Genomic DNA, 23,748 nt, shown 5'->3' with positions numbered 1-23,748 from the left:
GACTTCCACCTGCTGACCTAAGGATCCTGGCCAGGTTATACACTGTGAGCAAGTCAGAGATGTACTGATAATAACGCATTTTATTTAAAGGCGCCTTTCTTGGCACTCAAGGTCACTGTACAAGGCAGAGTTTAAAAAAGAACAATATAAGAATTAGTCAGATAAAATCGACATGGCATGACACAGTGTAACTAATAAATGAAAATAAAATTAACAGAATTAGATGAAGTGCAGTGAAGAGGTGTAATCAGAGTGAATATGACAGTTTAAAAATATGTGTTTTGAGATGTGATTTAAAAATGGAAAGAGAGTTGATGTTATGGATGTCTGGTGGGAGGGAGTTCCAGAGGCGGGGGGCAGACCGGCTGAAGGCTCTGGACCCCATGGTGGTTAAGCGGGTGGGTGGTGTAGTGAGGTGAATGGAAGAAGAAGACCTCAGAGAGCAGGTGGGTGTGTTGTTGATGTGCAGAAGTTCAGAGAGGTATGGAGGAGCGAGGTTATTGTGGCCTTAAAGGTGAGGATTAGGATCTTGAAATTGATGCAAGTTTTGACTGGTAGCCAGTGAAGCTGCTGAAGGATGGGAGTGATGTGATTGATGGACGGAGTTCTTGTGATGATACAAGCAGCAGAGTTCTGGACTAGTTGGAGTCTATAGATGGATTTGAGAGGGAGACCAAAGAGGAGGGACTTACAATATGACAGGAAAACGGGGAATAAAGGAGGGCAGCTGCTTCTACTTTTTTTTAACTAATGTGTTTATTAAGGAAAACAATATATCCACATAAACATTTAGCTTTTCATACAACAACAGTGATTTTGCAAATGCCTGGTTTCACAGCCCACAGTGTCCAGCTGCTTCTGTTGATTATGAGATGATGTAGGCGCAGTTTGTGGCAGTAGGAGCCCAGGGATGACCTCTAACACCTGTGGCAGGTTACACACAGGTGCAGCCAAGGGAGTCTGTACTAGTGGGAGCAGCACATAAACAGACTGAGGGCTTAGTTTCTTTATCCTGATCATCTCTGGGTTTGGCTTCATCACCCAGATGGTGTTCAAGGACTGCAGAATGTTTATTTGTCTGGAGGAGGGGTAGATCACAGCCACTTTTAGAGTCTGAGGAGAGGCTGTCATTCCTGCCTCCCTCTTTGGAAACAGAACCAATGGCTGCTGATGATGTGGCCTCGTAACAACTGTGAACAAACAAACAAAACCACCGATCTTCTTAAATTTTAAAAACAAGATGCTGCTTTTTAAACCAACATTCAGAAAATTCTCAAACTGAAATTGAAAATATTTATAGTATGTTTTGAAATCAATGTTATCCAGAAATCTGTCATCCACAGCAATCAAACTTGAACCCATGTGGTCAAACTTGATCCTGTGTTGATCATCCTTGGTGTAATTCATGGAAATATTGTAATTACCTTCAGGTTTAGCAGGAGCTCTCTTCCTCACCCTCTTCCTCTTCCTGCCCTAAACAACAGGAAAACACAGAACGTCATGACTTTGTTTGATGTGGCTGATAAAAAACTAATAGAGTATCAAAAATACATCCAATGCATCTCTTAAATGCATGATTGGCCAGTCTATGAAACAATCCAATACCAAGGTACTGATACTGGATCGTGGAAAAAACATTTTTGATGCTCTTGAACTTTTTCTAGAAAAAACAATAACTGATTATTGTTTTCACATCTTGTGACAAGGGCAGGATTCCTTTGAACTGTATTTTCCTCAAGACGTTTAACTGTGCAAAGATCTGTCAAAGATCTGTACATTTTTATTTATTCACAGATTTATAAATGTTATTTCAGTTATGACTTACATTCAAACTAGATAATGACATGCTTTGTTGGATCAATTCTCGGTGTGTTTCTATTTTATGTCTAAAAATGGTCAAATCTGATTCAGGAAATAAAAACTGTAGAGCACTAATATCACATCGTACAGGATTTGTAATATCAATCTCACTTCCTGATAACCGACCAATCAGAATCAAGAAGCGGCAGGACTTTTTTTAAGTTTCACACAAGCGGCAACCTCTGGTCTCAAAATATGAAGCCCATGCGGAAGTGTTATAAACTGCAATTCATTGAGAATCCGCTTGAGGCTGGCTGCAGAAACACAGGAAACCACATAGACACCAATTCAAGAAAGACGATCTTTGCAGCAGAAATAAACATGTTTACAGCCTGTTTCAAAAAACAGCTTGGCTCTACGTAGCTAATTTCTCTATTGGTACACACTGTCTGTGTGTGTGTGGGGGGGGGGGGGGGGGTTCTAACGCGACAGTTCAGAAGATATTAAGATCACCAGTTACTTATCACTTCAGTCATCAGAAACATTTCCAGTTTCATATGTTTGTAGTGTTGTTAAGTTAAGATTGTGCACGCGTTGCCCACATACGTAGTTGTCAGTGCTTGACCAATCAGGGTAGAGTCTGTTGTGGAGCAGTCTTTCAGCCTCGGCCAGTTCTCCATAAACCTTCCTCTGTTCGTCTGTCAGAGACTGCCACTGTGAACAGACAGCAACACACTGTCAGACAACATACACTCACACAAATACACAAAATTAAACAGTAGTGGACAAAATACACAGCTTCAGTAATTAAGTCAAATTAGAGATCCTCCTGGTCAAACATTACTCCAATACAAGTGAAAGTTGTAACTTGAGTTAAAGCTCTGGAATACTTTGTTTTAAAAATACTGAAGTATTCAAAGTACTTTTTAAAATATCTCAAAACGTATTTTCACAAAGCATGAGTGCAGTCAAGAATGCATGGGTGTACATTCTGCTACATTCTGTTTATCTAGAAAACATGATTTCAAATCTAAAAATTATACCATGAAATATAAACTCAGTTACTACAAGCACAGACAAGTTTCAAATGTTCATCTGGAACAAAACACGTGTTTTAGCTACAGACCTCGACATGCTTTCTCAGGTTAGATTGTGATGTTTTGTCGGCTGTAATGAAGTTTGTGTGCTAAACAGATTAGAGATTTACAACAATATGAATCATTCTTTATTTCAAAAGACTCAAACGTGGGTTTAAAAAATGGCCGTGGTGCTCAGGTAGAGAATCATCATCCTTCTCGGTTATAACCATCATCACCACGACTAAATGAACGGACAGATCTGAATAACGTTTGATCTACACTCAACCGAGGTACGGCTACACCATTTAGACAAACCAAACACAAGTACACAAACAGTTTACGGTCTTTGGGATCTGATTTCAGAAAATTAAATTCATCAGCTGACTTCAAAGCAAAAGTAGTGAGTAACTAGAGCTTTGATAGAAATGTAGTGGAGTCAAAAGTATGATATTTGTCTTTCAAATGTAGTGGAGTAAAAATAATAAGCCCCCCCAAAAATAGTACTCGAGTATACAGTGCTGTGAAAAAGTATTTGCCCCCTTCCTGATTTTTCATATTTTTGCACATTTTTCACACTTAATTGTTTCAGATCATCAACAAAAGTTGAATATTAGACAAAGATAACCAGAGTAAACATTAAATGCAGTTTTTAAATTATGATTTTATTTATTAAGGGAAAAAAGTTGGATCAGCCTGTGATCTGATTTTCCACTTTGAGTATGATTCTGAATCCAGACCTCCATGGGTTAATGATTTTGATTTCCATTGATCAATTTTATGTTATTTGGTTCTCAACACATTCCACTTTGTAATGAATAAAGATTTTCAACTGGAATATTTCATTAATCGTGATCTAGGATGGGTTGTTAAAGTGTTCCCTTTATTTTTTTGAGCAGTGTACTTTGTTACTGTCCCCCACTTACAAAGAAACACACACTTGCACTTTTTTACAGGCTGTGCACAAACATGAAACAACCCAATGCACACAGATCTGCATTAATGACTGTGCAGAATTACTGCAGTGCAAACTATCACAGTGCATCTGGGTCTTCAAGTTTTTTGAAGTCCAGTTTATTAATGAAAAAGCACAAATCCCTGTAAAGAGTATAAAGTGGAAATGATTACATTTTCTTCAAACCAAGCCTGAATCATGTTTGAACCAAGCGTGCCGGATACGGCCCTGGTGGTGAGGCTTTCAGCAGTGTGACTGCCCCCTGGTGGCTGGCTGCAGTATAGGTCAAAAAATCCGTCTCCCCCATTCATTTGAATGGGGGAGCAGTCAAACTTTAAAAAATAAATACACGTTGTACGAATGTTTCTCACATCCGTATGCTGTGGTTATATGTAGATAGTATTTGACTGTTTTGTGTCCAAGGCCTCTTTTTTCTGAAAAGTTTATTTTTTGTTAGTTATTAGAGTTTAAAAACAGGGTTTTACTTCCGGGTTTCCTTTGATTCACAGCCGCCGTAGAACGAAGCTTCAAAGGGCACACAGCGTCTTGTGACGTTACGCTGTAGGGCGGAGCTTATGACAAAGGCTTCACAGGCTCTGGCTGCACAATGGCTGCGCCCAGGAGAGGGATTTTTTGGCTTCAGAACTGTACAACGGGAAGAGGCGGAGCAACGCTGTCCATTTTTATTTACAGTCTATGGTTTGAACACGCTTACCTTCTCGCCGAGGTATACACATTGATTCTTTTTCCCTTTTAATTCATCAGGCACTTTTTCCCTTTGCCTGTTCATAAAGATCATGAAGGCATTAGGCGGCTTCTTTATGTATGGCCTGTCGTCATCCTGCGCTTCTTCACGCTTTCTTTTCCTGTGGGTAAAAAAATCAAAGAGAGAGATCATGTCATCACTCTGCCAACATGATAGGAAACATTTCTTTAATGAAGTAATGTCAAGATATGCCTTATAAGGCAAGTTCAAGACAAATGTATATGACTTCAGATGGAGAGATACATTTTCAGCAACACTTACTTTGACTCTGAGGTGCTGGGAAGAGGAGCAGCAGAGGTTGAGAAATCTTCTTTTGTATCCTCGTGCAACACTTCTTCACTACTAGAGACAAAAGCATTATTCAATAACAGAAAGGGTGTGTGTTTGTGTTTGTGTGTGTTCTGTTGATGTGATCACTCATGTGTTTTTGTGCATTTGTGTTTGTGTTACTTACAGAACATGGGCAGGCTGCAGATTCTGCTCCAAGCCTGCAGAAACGCCCGCTGGCTCTTCTTCTTTCAGAAGCCCAAACCGAGCAAGTAATGAGATGTGCTGCAGCGGTGTCATCTGTCCACCAGGTGTCGGCATTTCCACTGAATCAGCTGTTTCTTTGGGGTGAAGGACGCACGCCTGCTGGGGGGTTGCAGAGGTGAGGAATGTGAAACAGCTTAACAGATCAATACATCATGCAGCATTTAATGAGCCAGTTTCAATTCACACAGACGTTCAGCGCTTACTCTGGCTTGGAAAGATAAGCTATCCATTTTAATTTATTCACTTTTGAGGTTATGACCTCACCAGTGTATCAGCTCATCAGGTTTTGGGCTTAAAACGTTGGCTAGTAATGATTTAAAATCATTAATAGCATTATTTAATATAACCAGTTGTTAAAACACACAACAGATTGTGTTAAATCACTTGTATTCAAACATCCCATCACTTCTTTTAGACAGTTTTTGATACAGTCCAGTCAATTTTCTTCTTTAGCATACTTAAAGCTGCTGTGAGGAACTCTTGTTTTGTATCGATTCTTGCACCCCCTTGTGGACAAAGTGATACCTCTTATCTCTTCTCCTATACATGCAAAAGTAGTGTTTTCAACAAAAACCTCATCCTGTTGTCTTTTAACAGTCAACTTTATCAGGCAATGTGATTATTCTCCATGAAAACAGTCAAATAAAGGCTGATTCTGAAGCGAGATGTCCATCATCTGGTCTGAAACCTACCCCCTCAGAGCGGTTTCAGGCATCAAAAATGACAACAGAGAAGGTGTCAGTGTTGCTGCTGATGGTCTTGTTTGCTATTGAAGGTCATAAAGAGGCATCAGTATCATTTTCAGTCTGTTTCTCAGCCAGTTCAAAACTCCTCACAGGGCCTTTAAGTAACCTGCATATGTGCATATAATGAGGTTTTCAGGCGGAGCTGCAGGACAGAGTCAAAATTGGTGTCTTTGTCCTTTAAGGTGGTTCTTACACTGATATCTTATCTTAGTGCAAAGTTTCAAACAGGTGTAAAGAGTCGTATGGAATAGGAAATTCCAGTATAGGATGTTAACTGGGGGCCTTACTGGTTGTGGAGAAGCTGCAGGTGCACTGACTGTAGCTGATGCAGACGCTGGTGTCGGTGCTGGTGCTGGTTCTTTTGGCACTGCTGCAGCGGGACCAGTGTTTATTTGACACCAAGTGTGCAGTTTCTGTAGCAGGAGAGAGAGAGAGAGGTTAGCAGACAATCTTACAAAAAATCCTGGCATTACAAACCTCATTTAACTGATACTTACATTGATTAGCTTTTGATGTGCATTCATTTTGGGGATCGTCCTGCTGGCCTGCGTCTTTTAGAATTGTATTTGTTTATGTACGAAATAAACATTTAAAAATGTGTTCTAACACTGAGAGTATTTTCTAAAAAGGCTCTGTTTCTGTTTGCTTGATTGTTATTTTTCAAAACAGCACTTTGAGTAAATTTATCAAGCCCCCCCTGAACTCATCCAAAGAGGCTCAAGGGGAGTTACTACCCCAGTGAATACATCACTTGTCTACCATTCAATCTTGATGGCCTTTTACTTTCTCATTAGTATCTGGACTTTTGAGGCCAGTGTTTGTTTTCTTTTCCCAGATTTGATCGTTTCATTTAAAATCAGAGAGCTGATTTTATATTTTCATTACAGGTAATCCAGGCAAAGTCGGATTGAATACATAATTTCCTGAAAGTTATTCATGGATAATGAAACCAACATCTATTGCATGTGCACAGATCTTATGAACTCAACTCCTCTTTATTTATATACAGTAGCACCTTTCATACATTCAAGCATGCAGCCCAAAGTGCTTCAAAAAAGAACAGAGATAGAAAACAACAGCAATAGGTAAAACGATACAAGACTAAAACAAGATAGAGGATAGTAAAATTAAATGATTAAAAATAGAATCATTACAATGAAATCAATAAATGTAAAATCAGAAAATGGAATAAAATCAATGCAATGAAATGAAATCAATAAAATAAGATAAGATGGATATAAATTTTTTTTGTTTAAATATATAATAAGGTAGAATACAATTTAACTGAATAAAAATGATGCTAAAACAATGGTCATAATGGTAATAATGCACTCCAGGGCAAAAATGAAATGGCTCCAATATTAAAGCCAGATTAAAACGGTAAGTCTTTTTTAAAAACACTCAGAGAGCTCACTGTTTTAATGTCCAGACGCAGAGTCTTCAACGTTTAGGGGCAAAAAAACAGAAAGTTAGACAGAGTCCCGAAGAAATGCTACATTCAAATTCATGCTAGTTTTCCGTGACTGCCAACCAAGCGGCAAGCTCCGTTCTCAAAATATGAAGCCCATGCGGAAGTGTTAAAAATTACAATTCATTGAGCATCCACTTGAGGCTGGCTGCAGAAACACAAGAAACCACATACACACCCATTCAAAGAAGACGATCTCTGCAGCATTAATAAACATGTTTACAGCCTGGTTCAAAAAACGGCTTGGCTCTACGAAGCTAATTTCTCTATCGGCACACACTTTCTAACACAATGGTTCAGAAGATATTAAGATTACGAGTTTTTGCACAAATAAGGACTTGACTGACTTGACTTACAAACAGGAACACATAGCTGTTGGCTAGGAGGCTCAAACTCCGCCTCTTTACGTCACACTCTGACTGGTTGATTTCGCATTACCAATATGGCTGCCGCCGATGATTGGCTTCGAAACAACGCTCAGGAACAGATGGGTGACGTCACGGATACTACGTCCATTATTTATACAGTCTATGCTACCAACCCTAGCTTTAATGGTGCAACAGACATCTGATACAGATCAAAAACTGTATTAGTACAACCACATAAGAGACCAAAGATTTCCCTCCTGGTGTTTGATGTTGAGCACTATAGTTCCACAAGAGTCCCTCAGTCTTGATCGAAAATCTTCCATCTGTTTTCCTTCATAGGTTGATGTTGAAGGCCAAGAAAATCAGCCTCATTCTTCTCACATTGGCTTGTTCCTCTGTTTATTATCATTTGTAAAGGCTTTGTCGTTGCAGTCCTCCTTTCCACCACCAGATGGCAATATTTTGTAACAAATACACGTGATCTCTATCTTGATCCATTTCTCAGAGCTTATAAGCGCTCAATCTATTTATTTAAAGTCAAATACTGTATTGATCAAGCTCTTAGGACTACTTTATTTCAATAAACAGCTGCTTTTCAAAACTCTGAGTCTCTACTGGAGTAGCATTTCCATATTTTCTAAATGCTGCTGCTGCTGTGTTGTTGTGATGTTGAGCTGAGTGTTATAAGAGTGAATAATGCAGCAGCTATGTGTCAATGAGTTTAATGAAATAGCTCAGCCTTTAATGGATCCACAGCCGACTTGAAAAAGTTGTTTTTGAATCTGTTCAGAGAGAAGAAGAGAATGTTGGATGTGGATTTGGTCTCTTAAAGATAAAGCAGTTATAAAGAATCATTTTAGCCACTCACTTATCGGACTGCACTTTGGGCAGTGGGAGGACATCAAGTCCTCTGCTTTATATTCTAAAGCATCCTTCATGGGGTTGTCTGCAGGTCAGGCATTCATTGCTATCACACAGACACACACAGGGAACCCGCTGACTCCTGTTTCAAAGCCAAGTAACGCATGTAACCTTGTGTTTTATAACAGCGGCAGCCTATTAAGGAAGAAATAGCTGTGCAGCAGATTGCTGGTGTAGGCGATGGGCCATGCTCATTTGAACTCTGAGAAACCTGAGAGCCAAACACTGTGTCACTAAAGTGGATGTTAAACGCCGTGTCCCAGGCTACTACAGGTATCAGAGCGAGCTTTGAAAACCACAGAGCAGACCTCCACCTTGTGAAGAGTGTGTGGGCGGTGTGTGTGTACTTTCTCTTGGTGTGACAGTGATGACACACAACACTGGCGAGCTTTACTGCATGCATGTTTGTAATATTTTTGTCAGCTCGCCTTCATACGCCGTCGTTCCTCCACTCAGTGCTGTTGAAGAGTGGGGGGGTTCAATTCAAGGATATCTCTGTTTCCATGACAACGGGGAAGCCACACCCTGTTTCATATCCCCAACCCCCCAACACGCTCCGATCAGAGCGAGGCTGTGGAGAGAGAGGGAGGCTGGTTATTGGAACATGTACTGAGGTTGTACATGAGAAAACAGGGGACAAAATGTATCATCTCTCTGCAGCTGACAGCAAACATGTTCAATGAATTTACAAAAACAGAATATCTTTATTTATCCTCTGATTGCACTTGCATTGATGAAATATGAATTTTATGTGCATGGAAATGATGTTTTACCAGCTCTTAACCTCAGAGTGCCTTGATGTTTATTGCCTGTTTATTTGACATAATTTAAAGACACGTAGTTGTATTTTCTGACCTTTTATATATTTCTCTCAATTTTCTGATGTATTTTTCAGCCTCCTGGCCACATGATGGTATAAATTAACCTCACATGATTCTATTTTTTTCACCATGAGGGTCGGAACCAGTTGGCGTCTCTTTTTCCTGATTACCATTTTTAAAACGTTATACCCTGAACTATTAAAGGCTTTTTAACCTTCTCCTTGACTCAAGCTAGTGTGCCTGAAGACAGCTCCTATGGTAGTTTCACCTCTTTCTTCAGGAGCACCCGTCTTCTACCTGGAGTTCACCACATTACCTCCTTTCCTTTCTTTAACCTCAGAGTGTTTTCCTTCTATACCTTTAAAAGACGTTCATATGAAATGTGGTGCAGAGTGTTAGTTATTGAAATGAATCCACAGCACTCATTTTCATATTCATGAAAGCAACATTTTAAATAGTCAGTGTTCTGTGCTGTCTTTTTCAGTGTGCGGATTTGATGACTGGATGACTTGTGAACCTTCTGCAATATCTCCTCCCAAACGTCTCTGAGATCATCTCTCCTAACTCTGTCTCCCAAATTGATTTAAGGGCACGCAGAGAACCAGAACCACGATTATAAATGTTTGAATAGAGTAGCAATCGTCCTTGTAGTGATGGGAGAGGTTCCAAGAAGACAACAAGATCCATCAAGATTACTATTGCTGGAAAAAAACGGTTGTACTGATAATATTTAAACAATGCACTGGAGATACGGTGGTCATTTTTTAGGCTCCATATTAATGAACAATGAAAGGTCTAGCCAGGACCAGTTATTGTAGAAAAAGGTACACACCTTTAAAGTGACGATGATATGACATCTTATCTTTGCTGCTGTGGTGTAGATGGAATATCCCAAATACATGTGCTTGACATGTCACTACTGTTCATCCCCTTCAAATTGATTTTCACACACATTTAAATTAATGGAATACTCAACTTGAAAATGTTAATTCTATAAATTTTAAAACTGTAAATTAAAGGACAGTGCAACTTTAAACATCTGCAAACTCCATCAAGAACTCTAACCTGAACTATAGAAACACAGTTTGTTTGGGTTGTAAACCAGCTGCTGCATGAAGCCAATCACACGTTGCATTAATCTGTTGAACAATTAGGTGATTTTAAGGTGAACCCATACTAATCGTGATTATTAAAGGCACAGTAAGGAATTTTAAACTGATTTTGCAATAGTCTCACTTTGGTACATAGCTTATTCTAAAATATTCTGCACTTCAGTACATACTTTTATTATTAATATTTTTATTGCATTCCTTTTTCTATCTTATTTTATTACTTATTAATATAAATATTCTTTGATGTTCCCACTTATTGTGTATAGGAGCAACTGTAACGTCTGAATCCCACCCCACCCTGGGATCTGATTCTGATACTGATGCCTCCTAATGACTCGAATAGTAAAATGAGATGTCAGCAACAAGATTTTTTATTTCTTTATACTGAATTTTAATTCCTTGAGTGTTGGATTTTCCACAAAAAAAGCAGAGTTGCTATTCTGAACTCTCACAGAAGTTTCAGTGTAGAACTCTACATGTTTTTTGTTTTATTTTTCCTGAGATAATTTTGTTTTTAATTAATCTTGTACTCATAGTTGATACTAAAACAGGGCTAACAAAAAGATGTATGTTTTCTGTTTAAGACGGAGAAACTCTACAACCAGGGCTCTGCTAGCTAAACGAGCAAAAAGGCTATGAACAGGATTTAAAGTTCATGCTAGCGCGTAAATACTTCACTGCACTTTGAGGACTGAAGAGTGAAACCATGTTAATATTAACATCATTTTGACGAATATTGAGACTGTATGAGCCATTTTTACCTATGTTGTTTTTCGTTTTTTGTCACTCGCACAATCACCACAAGGGGCACTTCAGGTAAACGGGCAGGTAAATGCTACAAAAGGTGCACCGTCAAAGTAAGTTGTCTGTACCAGTTTTTTTATTTTAATCAATAAATGGCAAGAAATAACGCAACAATAACCTCGGATTGGACATCGGACTCTTTTCGAAGCGCATCAAAAACACTTCTCTCCCACACTCAGACAGCGACTAAAATCCAGTCAGAATAGTCACTACAGGGACATTTCATCACATATCATGACACCAGGATGGGTAGTGTTAAACACCTGATCACCTTGGCAAGCTAACTGATGGTAATAAGTTAGAGTAACAAATTTCTGTTGTTGTCGTGTTACAGTTAAAGGTGACATATCACGCTTTTTTCATCAATATATATTGATCTAAGAGGTCCCCAAAACATGTCTTTAAAGTTTATGCTCAAAAAAACACTTTGAAATCAGATTTTGACATGCATGAAAACCCCTCTTCTTCAGTCCTCCTCAGAACACTCTGTTTTCTCTCTGACCACGCCCCCTCAGGAAGTGGATGTGGTCTCGGCTCTCCAGCACGTTGATCTAATGTTTACATGTTGGCTGAATATACACGGCTGCTCAGAGATCGCGTTACTTCAACCCTCTGAATCTGATCCAGAATCTGATCCTGATGGAGAGGCGCCTGCAGCAGGACCTTTCTGAACCATTGGTCACAGATTTAGTGTTTCTTGTTGTTTTATTTATCAGTATGTCGACGTGTGTCTTGGTACACAGCTACGAACATGTAGCTATGTGGCTATGCTAACTAGCGCTAGCACGTATCTATGATAAATAAAAATCATCCACTAGATCTTCAAATTTGCAGGCCTGGGGAGTAAAACCGACCTCTACCAGAAAGGCAGCAGGACCTTTCTGAAGGATTGGTCACAGATTTAGTGTTTCTTGTTGTTGTATTTATCAGTATGTCGACGTGTGTCTTGGTACACAGCTACAGCTATGAACATGTAGCTATGTAGCTATGCTAACTAGCGCTAGCACTTATCCATGACAAATAAAAATCATCCACTAGATCTTCAAATCTGCAGATGTGGGGAGTAAAACCGACCTTTGTGTTTATTAAGACAGCCTACAACTAGAATGCCTCCCTCCTAAGCTCCTTGTTACCACACATTTGTGCAGGTAATGAAAAACGGAGGGGGGATTCAGTATTATTTTATACAGTCTATGAGCTGAACAAGCTCCGAGCTCTGTCTCCGTGACAGACCGGATATTGTTGTTACGTAACAAAAACATGGAAGTCTGAAACGGCTCGTTTCACACACATTTACAGAAAGGTGTAGAAATCAAAACAGGGGCAGAATGGATTTTTTTCATTCTCGGGGGGTTTGTAGACATGCCAGGGACACATATTTCAGGTAAAGAACCATTAAAAAGTCAATTTTGCATGATATGTCACCTTTAATGATTTTATATGGCTGCAAATCGATACATGACCTCATCACTCTACATCCTACAAAAAAAACCTTAAACATAGAAAAGCTCTACTATAAAGAAGATCTGTATTCAGATCTGCAAATCCACGCTTTGGCAAGAGCCACAAGGGAAATGTAGTCTTCCTCCAATAATAAAACACTATGAAGGTTTTCAGTTACTGAGACCATACCCATTCTAAGGTGCTGACACTGTTACATCTAGTGAAAATTATTCAACCATCAGCCAACTTCTGATCCGTGTCTTTACATCAGCATTATATAGAAATAGCTCTCAGTAGTAGATAGTCGAAGTTGCTGTTACTCGTCACTTTAAGTTATGAATGAAACGCAGCTTATTCCACTTTATTCGTGTGTCCTCGGATGTCCAGGAACAAGTCACATAATCTGATTTATGTAGAAAAAAAAAAGGACACTATCCCTCCTCTTCCTCCTCTTTGTTTGCCGTTGTGCTGATTTGGTCCTTTCAGCTCTCTCCTGCTGGACACAGTGAAAGGCCTGTGGATGCCGAGCTGGCTGCCCCCGGCTCATCCATCTCCCAGAGGTCCTGTATGATTTTGCTCCATTGTGTGGTAACCTAGATTATTGAATTGCCATTGTTGTCGTGTTATTGCTGTCTGTGATTTGTTCGAACAGCTGCTTTTATTATGGATTCATCTGATGGTTATTCTCTTCCTGAGCTGATTGATTTTTTTAGTTTGTGTGATGTGAAAAAATAGTGAAGATGTGGGAATGTTTACGGAGGATGACAATCGTGTCAAATGAGGATCTACAGCAAGAACCTCTTTCATTTTAGTGTCAAAGAAGACATAATTTCTGAGCATTTCTCAACTTTTTAATTCTAATATGCCTGATGTTTTTTTCAGGTATAGTTTAAACCGCTAACATTTGCTCTCTTTCATGCTGTTGTAAGAGACCAAATGTGACTCCACTATCCTGCTACAGAGCTGTGGTTTGGTTCCTCCTCCAGGCTGTGTGTGGCCTGGTTTTGGTTTGCCTTGGACTGTTTTGGTATTTGCCACAGCCGCTCTGTGCGATGAAACAGTAAGAGGAATTGTACTAGTTGTGTTCAAATTGAGGAAAGGGAAAAGGCTGGTCGGATGAGGGCTTGAGGAATTTAATCGGCTACAAGGACAAAATCTAAACCGCCTTTGAAACACACTCATGAGAAACCAAGATAATGAGCAACTTGAATAACATTAAAGAGGAAGAGGAGCCCAACAGCAGGAAAACAACATATTTTAATGATCCCCAACAACGTGAGGACTTGTTGGTGTGTTGTGAGGGACTTGGAGCGATAAAATAATGTCCAGAAGTGAAGAAGGTGTCTTTATGAACTAATGCTGACTTGGAAATTTATGTATTTACTGCTTCCAGACATCACCAGATGGTCAGTCAGCATTTTCATACAGTACTTTATCAGTGAAATGGAGCAGTAAACCTTACCGGAGTCCTATCATTGAAGAGTAATAGGAGAGCTGATTTGCCAATCCGTCACCTTACCTCACATTCACTTTAGCTCAGTGTTAAATGGGCAGTCTGTTATCTGCCCATCGCCTTATCTCTCTCTCTCTCTCTCTCTTTCTATCTGTGCCTCTGCATCAAGTCTTACTCTCTCTGCCTCCCTCTCTCTCTCTCTCTCTCTCTCTCTCTCTCTCTCTCTCTCTCTCTCTCTCTCTCTCTCTCTCTCTCTCTCTCTCTCTCTCTCTCTCTCTCTCTCTCTCTCTCTCTCGAGCTGCACAAACAACATCAAAGGAGTGTGCTTCAAATCGCAGGTGTTGAAGGATTAAGGCCACCGCAGGAAGGGGTTTTATTCTCAGCCCCATCTTTGATCTAGTGTCTCTTTCACTCACTTGTGTCTCTAACCTGTAACACGGACTGATCTCTCACAGTGTCCGCTTCTAAATTGAAAATGTGGAGGGTCTTTTTCATTCTGACACGGCTGCAGAATGTGGGCTGAAGTCAAAGTGGAAACAAAAATGATATCCAAGTGCAGTGCTTGAATTTGCAAATCGAGTACGCAGACATCATATGACGAGTCTGGAGGGTAAATCCCATTAATTAACTAAATGAGGGCGTTTCAGTTCACTGTGTCGAACATTATAGCAAACGTCAGAATTCAACTCTCGACTTAAATGCCCCTTCTTGTCTCTCAGCCTGTTGTGGTTCCTTCCATGATTGATCTGATTTAAACACACACAGACAAAATGAGCTAGCTCTAATAATAATGTGATAATTAAATGAATGCTGCCGTTGGCCTCTTCTAATGTGTTTAATCAGAAAATAAGACAGAAAGGCAGCTGCTACACGGACATGTTGGAGTTCTGTTTCTCTCAATCAGACGTGCAGAGAAAGAGTGATTTTCATTTCGGCAAGTGCTCTTTTACATTTTATACTTTATGGGCATTTTCGCCTTTATTTGATGGCAGAGAGCGAGGGAAGAGATGCAGCAAATGGCGGGGACTGGAAGTCAGACCCACTGCTGCCGCAACGAGTACTCTAGCCTGTATACATGGGGTGCACGTGTCTTTAAGGCACATGCTTAATTTGAGAGTGAAGTCCTGCAACTCAAAGCTGCTGTTGGTAGGAATGGTGTAAAAGACATAACTTTTTTTCTGCTGGGTTTGGAGAAAAGGTCATAATGCCCATGGGTACTCATCGGTAAGTGAAGTAATTTGAGACTATTGCGAAATCTCTGCGTTTTCCAATGCCTTTGTATCAAGCAATGTTATTATTCCCCTCGTTCCCTTTATGACGGACCAATCAGAGCTAATCTCCAATCCTCTGTCCTGATTGGTTAAGAGGCGGCCCCTACTACGTCCTCCGATTGCTTATGAGTCTGGCGCTATCATGACTGCACGCGTCGATCTGTGTTGGGGGGCTAAGAGGAAATCTGGTTTGGAGGGATAGTGTTGACATTCTAAGTCCCCCTCTCTGATCAGATGTTCACTCTGTGATGACCAACAGTAGCTTTACCTAATGAGTACATACTCTTCAATTTAAAGTCACACTGATTTTTATTAGCATGTTTAGAGTATTAGCACAAATTAAACATTACTTTTTTGTCTCTGTGAAGTGGCAAATACTGTGAAATTCAGGTTGTTCCTGTAACCTTTTCTCTTGCCTTCATGGCTTGTTGTCCTCACCACATGGAGTACAGGCATCCGCATCACACGCGTGCAGGCTTTCAGTAACAAATCAAAAAATCTAGTGAGCGATGGTTCAAATTTACTTGAGTTTTTTTTTATTGCAACAAAAAACAATAAATAAAACGAAAAACAATACTTTTATGGTTCAAGTCAAACTTGGTGTCTGCGGTCAATGACGCTATGCGCCGTGATCCATACTCCGTCCTCTGTGCCATGCTCACCAACTTATATACTAGCGCCCTCACCCCCTGTGGAGATAGATAGATAGATAGATGATAGATAGATAGATAGATAGATAGATAGATAGATAGATAGATAGATAGATAGATAGATAGATAGAGAGATAGATAGATAGATAGATAGATAGATAGATAGATAGATAGATAGATAGATAGATAGATAGATAGATAGATAGATAGATAGATAGATAGATAGATAGATAGATCTTTATTTATCCTTAATAAGGAGATTTGTTGTCACCGTCTGTACAAGAATACATGTATAAAACACAAATAAACAATAAACATCCACCCAGCCTCACAACATCGGTGCACATCATCCCACATATATACACACCGGACACATATGAACACACAGGACACATATATGCACACCGGACACATATATGCACACCGGACACATATATGCACACCGGACACATATAAACACACCGTACACATTACATTGGCATTTTATTTAGAAGTGCCATGGCCAACGGGACAAAGCTTCTGCCAAACCGGGCTCACCTACAGTATTCTGTATCTGCGACCAGATGGGAGTAGTGTGAAGACTGAGTAGAGGGAGTGTTGGGGGTCCAGTGTTATAGTATGTGCCCTGGGTATGATGGTTCTGTTGTTGAGGTCAGACAGGTTGGGTGTGGGGAGGCGGATGATTTTTGCTGGCAGTGTTTGTGGTGCGTATGAGTTTGTTTTTGTTGGAGGGCGCAGATGAAGTTAAAAGGCAAAATAAAAATGCAGAAAATGAACAAACTATGCAAATAAGAGATTAACTAGATTACGGCTCCTACAATCTGCAAGGTGGAAAACATTCTGTGCAAATATGAGTAGAATTGAAAATATCATGGAAGCCTAAATGATGCACTGAAAATATTTCATTTTGCATGATGGAGTACATATACATATAAACAGTGGTATTCAAAGGTCACAGTTAAAAATCAAAGTATGTTATCACAAGATGCATCTGAGTGTTTGATTCATCTTTCTGGAGGAGAAGAGAGAGAATTCAACATTTTGTTTTTCTCTCTTTATTAGAATTTTCTCACAAAACAAACATACACAAAAAATGACATCGTTGAGGAATCAATCATCAACAATGCAAAATATCACAATCTACAGTCAGATAAACTACCACTGCAAAAGAAAAATATTGGACATGGAAAAAAACAAACAAACAAGAAAAAAAAATGTAGGCAACGTCACTTGAGATGCCTGGAATAAACAGTAAATAATTAAACATTTTTACAAAACTTAACTTCCATTCAATCCTTATCAATCTTAATCTATCCCACAGAGACTTAAAGCCTGATTAGATGAGATAACATGTTGTGAAAACTATAAACCTAAAGGAAACATGTTTTCAAAGCTCCAAGAAATCCCTCTAATAACCTCAGCGAGAGGGAAGCAAAGGCGAGGAAACTTTCCTGAGTGAGCACTCTGGTGCTAGCTGAAGGCTCTGCGCTGACCTTTGCCCCTGTTGGGTCACAGGGGTGTGTGTGTTTGTGTGCAGAGGAGGAACGGGAGGGCACATTGCTCCCCAGACCGTAAAGAAGCCACGTCTGACAGGAGGGTGAGAGGAAAGCGTTGCAGGCTCCACAGGCTTTCCTTTAGGGGAGTAGACTCACTCTTAGGCAAATGCTTACTGTAGACTCCACATGCATCCTGCTCACGTGCAAATGCATGCACATGTTTATACATTTGCGAGGCTGCACAGATATATCGCTCAGGCAACACAGAGTGAAAGATGTATTTGAACAGAGGACACCTGCAAGACAGAAACTGCCAACAGAATCAAAGTTTTGACTGACTGTATCTAAGTTTGTGTCTCACCGAGGAGCGTCATGCTGCCATGCCAGACCATGTGTGAATGTTTTTGCCCCCTTAGTTACTTCAGTCCAAGATGAGTCATCTTTTGGAGTTTGGAGGATTGCATCACTAACAAATGGTCGCTCCCTGGAGTAAACACCCTGCTGAGCACCAGCCATCGAGATTAATGACCTTAGTGTCCCTTTTCTCTGTTTCCTCCTGTCATCCTCTCTGCCTTCTATTACTTTGTCTTCAAAGTTTGAAAACTTGTATCTCATCCAGATTTGTTTTTAATTTTCCTGCAGAAACTAGTTCTAAATATTTATATCATCACTCTTTCTCATCACTGATAAAGCTGTCTCACTGAGCGCCCCCTACAGGCGTGGAACGCTTCTGCTGTGATGACTGGATTTGCAGCCTTTCTCTTTTGCATTTCTGTTTTTGTGTGTTTTTGGCTTTGCATCAGCTTTTTGCATTTTCAGCATGTTACCACGAGTTCTTTTTTAGACTTCTGCATGCTTTTGAATCTGCTGCCTGCCTCTTAAGAAAATAGCTCTGGCTGTTGTAGCTTGTTTGCCTTTGCTGATCAATAGAAACTAGTGAAACAAACATTATATCTTTAGCTTAATGATGCCTTGTGAAGTTTTCTTGTCCACAGACAAAAGTGACTTATATGTTCAGGCATTTTTGACCCTATTTGACAGGACGGCTGAAGAGAGGCAGGAAATGTTGGGAGCAGAGAGCGGGGGAGGACATGCAGCAAAGGGTTGAGACCGGGAGTTAAAGCCAGCAGCCGCTGTGACAAGGACTACAGCCTCTGTATATGGGGTGCACGCCTAAACCACTGGGCCAACAGCGCTCAAAGTTCTAAGTACATTTTGTGTTTCTCATCAAACTATAGTGAATGTCTCCTTAAAGGTTATATAAGCAATTCAAATGCAGCAGCCTGTACTGGAGGCTGGTTTGGTAATCGCCCCTCTCTATTCACAGTTTCATTCTCCATCCCCTGTCCTATCTTCAACACTAAGGCACCAAAAGCCCTGACACAGTGTTTGTAACTTGATCCATACTGTGGTTGGAATCATGAAATATAGACATTTCAACCCACTTCAATTTGATCATTCATTTTCTTAAAATCTGTCTCTTTGAGTCCCACAGTTACAATGAAGCACCATACTGCCACCATTCCACAAGTATTATCTGCAAAATGTTGAAATAAAATTACTCCTGTAGTATAACGCAACTTTGCAGTGATCAGCAACTCAGAGATGGGCTGTTTTCGAAACCGCCTACTATACTAGCAGTACGTACTGATTTGGCCAAAATTCAGTATGTAGTATGTGAACAAGAGAAAAATCTGCAATATGCCATGACTCCCCGGATGTTGCATTGATTTAGGAAAATTTCTCAGTATGCATCGGACCAGTCTCCCTCGTGTACTGTTTCCCATAATGCACACAGTCATTCCGCTTTTTCTTTTTTCTTTTTTTATGACGGGGGGAACTCCGTTTTTTGGTGCTGTGAAAATTATTAAACTACATATAAACCACTTCTAAACTTTTTGAATCATTAGTGAATGCTACAGAAGCAGTTTCGTTCTAGCTTGGCCGTTGTTCACTTCCGCTTTCCGAAACCGGAAATCCAGTGACACCTGGCTCTGCATGCTGCACAACAGTTCGAACAGAACAGTCATACTACGTACTAAATTCAAACGCAGTATGTACTGTCTACTACATTAGTAGGTAATATGTAGCAGGCCGTTTCGAATACAGCCATGGTCTCCAACTCTGCTGTCATTACCTGGATTGCAGGACAGGATCTTGCTCCCCTCCTATAGTCAACAATGGTTGTGGTCCAGTAGCTCCTCAGGCTGCTCTCACATCTGTGCCCTCTAACTGTCATTATTCAGCGACTCTGAAGACCTGCCTGAGATGGAAGCTAACATTTTTGCCACAGTGTCAACAGGCAGAGGTGAAGTGTGACGGACTCTTTTGGATTTGTTGCAGCATTGCTTCTAGTGTTGAGAGTGAATCACTGTAGTTATGGGGTTTTGACCATTAGACACTCAACCTGGGACTATAATTGGCCTGAAACCACATCACCACATGCCCCAACCATTCGCTGACATGTATATGGATGCATATGATTGAATGTTCCAGATTTTTTCTCAGTCCTAAACCTATCCTATTTAAATGTTGTCTGTTGTATGTTTTATTATGACCCTGATGAAGGCCACAAGCCGAAACGCTTTGGTCTAAGAATAAAGTTGTTGTCTACAAACACAGTAAAGTAAAAGACTAATTGTTTTCTCTGAAATATTGAGAAGATGCATATATAATGAAGATTTGATACACACTCAAATTAACAACAACCTCACTCTGGTTTCCCTGACAAACATCTCCATCAGCCATTTTTGCATCATTTGGTAGATTAGCAGGAAACCTGTTACATTTATCAACGACAGATCGCCCCTCAAATGTTTGAAAAGTGTCTCTTTTAAAAAAACAAATTTAACATATGACTTCAGTGAGACAGAAACCTGCAGTGTCAGACGTTTTCCATTCATCATGAAACAGTGTAAACACTGAACACTTGTGAACAACCCGCAGAATATTATTTGACATCTGGCTTCTTTCTTCACGGCTGTGATCTCGAGAGCTGTTCCTTCTCGTCTTACCAGCACAGGATGCCCCTGTCTAAACACAGGCCCTGTCCTCTTCTTCTAACACTCTATCACATAATCTCTTACATTTCTGTTTTCTGTAACTTGCTGTCAGAGGAAAACAAATTCAAACTCCATCTCCTCGGTGAAAGATCTCTACTACGTCATTTTATTTAACAGTCTTTGACTTTTAGGACAGAACTGGTGCGCAGGCTCTGTTGTAGATGTGTAGAACAGTGGCATCAGCAATAGTAGTGAGCTAATAAAGTTATGTAAAGAGAAAGTGGACGTACAAATAGTTCTTGGTTTGTATAAGGTTTCTTTTTCATGAGTTTTCTTTTGCTTGCCAAGGCCGAATAGCAGAAAGGCTGAGGCAATCATTATTGTGGCAAACTCTAAACTGTTGAGACTAATCTGCCAGTTTGTGTTGCCATTGTAGATCTCCCCTACGAGGCTACACGAGCAGGGGACAGGCCGACTGGAGCTGTGCACACTGGATTTGGTCAAAGTGTTTCTGACTGTTGCTCTGCGTGCCTCCGGAGGGCAGGAACATACAACTTGAGTCACTCCACAGTCAAAATCCCTGACTGCGATGTCTGGCTAATTTACCTGGGGTCATTTATGATTTCATCCGTAACCCGTCACTCTGAAAGTTTAACTTTCTGCTGATGACTTCAATGACGATTAAGAAGCTGGTACCCTCTGGTAAGGACAACTTTTTGTTCCTATTTCATCTTTTACCAACAATCGATGGTAGGGCTGTACCTTTAGAATTTTACATTTTGTATTAAGTTAGATATTGTTGCTTAAATGTGCATGCATCCTCCCTGTTCTTGTGGTCCCAACAACAGGGGAGGGTCTTCTCTCTGAAGCTAACAGCCAGCAGCCAATGAACAGAGCTCATCATAAAGACTGAAATACATTGAGTCTTGTTGTCACTTTGAGGTCGCCAGACAACAAGTGGACAGCCAGTGTTTCTGCGCGATAAGACTTAAATGATCATCTATTTCCACTAAGTATCCGTGGATTGACTCCTCAATTGGACAACCACACACTTCAGAGCTCAATAAGGCTAAAGAGGGTTTGAAGTGGAGCTGATTTGTAACCAGGTGCATGAGAGAGGATCAGATGTGTTCAGGAATTTTCTTATCTGGACTACATGTGTTGCATGGATTTATGGAGCACTCACTAAGCTGCTCTTCCCGGACATCTTGTGGGAGATACCGCAGCTCTGACAGAATGACAGCTATGTTTGCTTTCTTAGCACGACGTCAAACACATCTGAGATAGGCAGGGGAGCTTTGACAAGAGGGCTCCCTTGACATCTGGAGATAAGTGACATTGCAATGGCATCTCTATTTCTGGATGATGTTGGTTAGGTTTTAAAGCTCTGGCTTTGCTGTGATCTCTATTATGTTATGAGGTTGTTTGCTGCTGAGTGTGATGTTTTCAGGATGAAAAATGACACCTTCGAGTGTGATCCTTACCTACAAGAAAGGGGACTTATCCTGCAGCTGTCCTGAGACGAAACTTCAGGTATCCCAGGAGCTAAAAGTGTGAAAGAGGGTTTTGACAGCTTGTTAGTGTCGCCAGGTCCTGTGAGGGGAAGCTGTCGGGAGAGATGTCTGACACCTGTGCTGGTGGACCTCTCAGCTGTACTCTGCATGAGCTGGTGGTGTCAGTCACTGTGTCTCTCATTTCCTCTACACATAAACTACATACTGTTTTCTGTTAGTTTGGATTTACCTCACAGTTTCTTACTTATAAATAGCATTCCCATCAACATCAAGTTGTGATTCAAATTAGGACACTCACTTTTGCAAAGATCTGATACGTGACTCAACGCTTCATGACATAAAAATGCCTAGAAACCAGACATTGGTTTCTGTATGCCTGCCAGCTTAGATAGATTCTCATTTACAGCAACAGGACAAATCATATGGGGATCTATAAGCTGACATTTAACACAGTGATCTTCAATGTGGTTTAATTTTGTATCACTACATGTAATATAATTAAGAATACTTGTTTTACATAAAATAAAAATCAGCTCTTTGTACCAACTGAGGGGGCGGATCTTATCCGTAGAGTCCACCATGTTACATCGCCATGTTTCTACAGGAGTCAGGAATTGATTAATTCAATACTAGCCGTTAACATTAATGTGCTTTTTGCATCATTCATGGGTCACGTAGGTTCTCTGTATAAATTATGGATGTTATCTCACTGACTTTATAGATTTCTGAAAAGGTGTAATGAAGCCCAACAATGGCGGTCACATGGTTAGAAATGCTGGCTCAATCTAATTTCAAATCAACCTCAAAGAGGTGAAGCCAAAGCAGGACACAAGTCTCCTGGTGAACAGCTACATCGAGCCTGTCGCCAGTCTATCAAGTCACACCTCGAATGTGCAAGTCTTAGCCAAGCTGCAACTTCTGGTCTTAAAATATGAAGCCAATGTGGAAGCGTTATAAACTGCAGTTAATCAAGTGTCCACTTGAGGCTGGCTGCAGAAACACTGGAAACCACATACACACATTCAAAAAAGCCGATCTTTACAGCAAAAGTAAACATGTTTACAGCCTGGTTTAAACAATGGTTTCAGTCTGAATGGCTAGTTTCTCTATTGGCACACATTGGGGGAATTTTTTTATAACTAGTTATTTTTTAAAGTATAAAACTTTTGAGTTTTGCCCAAATAAGGACATGGCTGACTTGAGTGACAGGTGGGAACACTGTAGCTGTTTGCGAAAAGGCTAAAGGCCCGCCTCTTTACCTCACATGTGCTCGGACGGAGTAAATTTGAGTTCAGCAAAATGGCCGATGATAGGCTTCAAAAACAGGGCCAGATGGGTGATGTCATGGATACTACATCCATTTATTGTAAAATCTATGGTCTTAAACTTGATACTTTCAAAAATGGATTAGTTATATAAAAATTAACCTTCTGTAAAGTTAGTACAGATTTTTTTTAAAAAGAGCTTCGAAACCACAATTATTATTTTTTACGCATAGGAATGGATATTTTAACGTTCAGTCCACTAAAGATTCCTTAGCTTTTGCAG

The 23,748-nt window shown here is 40.2% G+C and overlaps 1 protein-coding gene and 2 long non-coding RNA genes across 5 annotated transcripts; 1 reads left to right on the top strand and 2 right to left on the bottom strand.

The window, feature by feature from the left end:
* Nucleotides 1-734: 734 nt before the first annotated feature.
* LOC117809161 (transcription factor 7-like 1-B) lies at nucleotides 735-6,509 on the bottom strand. Of its 3 annotated transcripts, none has more exons than XM_034678843.1 (8): nucleotides 6,375-6,509; nucleotides 6,165-6,290; nucleotides 5,052-5,230; nucleotides 4,859-4,939; nucleotides 4,547-4,697; nucleotides 2,407-2,514; nucleotides 1,425-1,473; nucleotides 735-1,190 (listed from the first exon to the last, which is right to left on the bottom strand). In XM_034678843.1, the coding sequence occupies exons 1-8, from the start codon at nucleotides 6,399-6,401 to the stop codon at nucleotides 790-792; spliced, it is 1,122 nt and encodes a 373-aa protein (XP_034534734.1). In that variant the 5' UTR covers nucleotides 6,402-6,509; the 3' UTR covers nucleotides 735-789. The 3 variants fall into 3 exon arrangements, with proteins under 3 accessions (XP_034534734.1, XP_034534736.1, XP_034534735.1); XM_034678845.1 differs by having other exon boundaries at nucleotides 4,859-4,936; XM_034678844.1 differs by having other exon boundaries at nucleotides 5,052-5,227.
* On the top strand, nucleotides 5,058-11,488 carry LOC117809197. The gene is made up of 2 exons (XR_004630445.1): nucleotides 5,058-5,246; nucleotides 9,940-11,488. It is a non-coding gene; the product is annotated as an uncharacterized LOC117809197 (long non-coding RNA).
* Nucleotides 11,489-16,122: 4,634 nt separating this feature from the next.
* Nucleotides 16,123-23,495, bottom strand: LOC117809208. The gene is made up of 3 exons (XR_004630446.1): nucleotides 23,460-23,495; nucleotides 22,171-22,231; nucleotides 16,123-16,227 (listed from the first exon to the last, which is right to left on the bottom strand). It is a non-coding gene; the product is annotated as an uncharacterized LOC117809208 (long non-coding RNA).
* Between the last annotated feature and the right edge of the window lie 253 nt (nucleotides 23,496-23,748).

This window comes from Notolabrus celidotus, chromosome 3, assembly GCF_009762535.1.
Source record: "Notolabrus celidotus isolate fNotCel1 chromosome 3, fNotCel1.pri, whole genome shotgun sequence".
Lineage (NCBI taxonomy): Eukaryota > Metazoa > Chordata > Actinopteri > Labriformes > Labridae > Notolabrus > Notolabrus celidotus.
This window is presented reverse-complemented; position numbering and strand designations above follow the sequence as displayed.

Excerpts from the sequence above, each read along its gene's own strand:
- LOC117809161 (XM_034678843.1), bottom strand. The coding sequence starts at position 6,401 with ATGAATGCACATCAAAAGCTAATCAAT. Across the intron at positions 6,291-6,374 it reads CACATCAAAAGCTAATCAAT|AAACTGCACACTTGGTGTCA; the intron begins GTAAGTATCAGT and ends CTCCTGCTACAG. Across the intron at positions 1,191-1,424 it reads AGCTCCTGCTAAACCTGAAG|TTGTTACGAGGCCACATCAT; the intron begins GTAATTACAATA and ends GTTTGTTCACAG.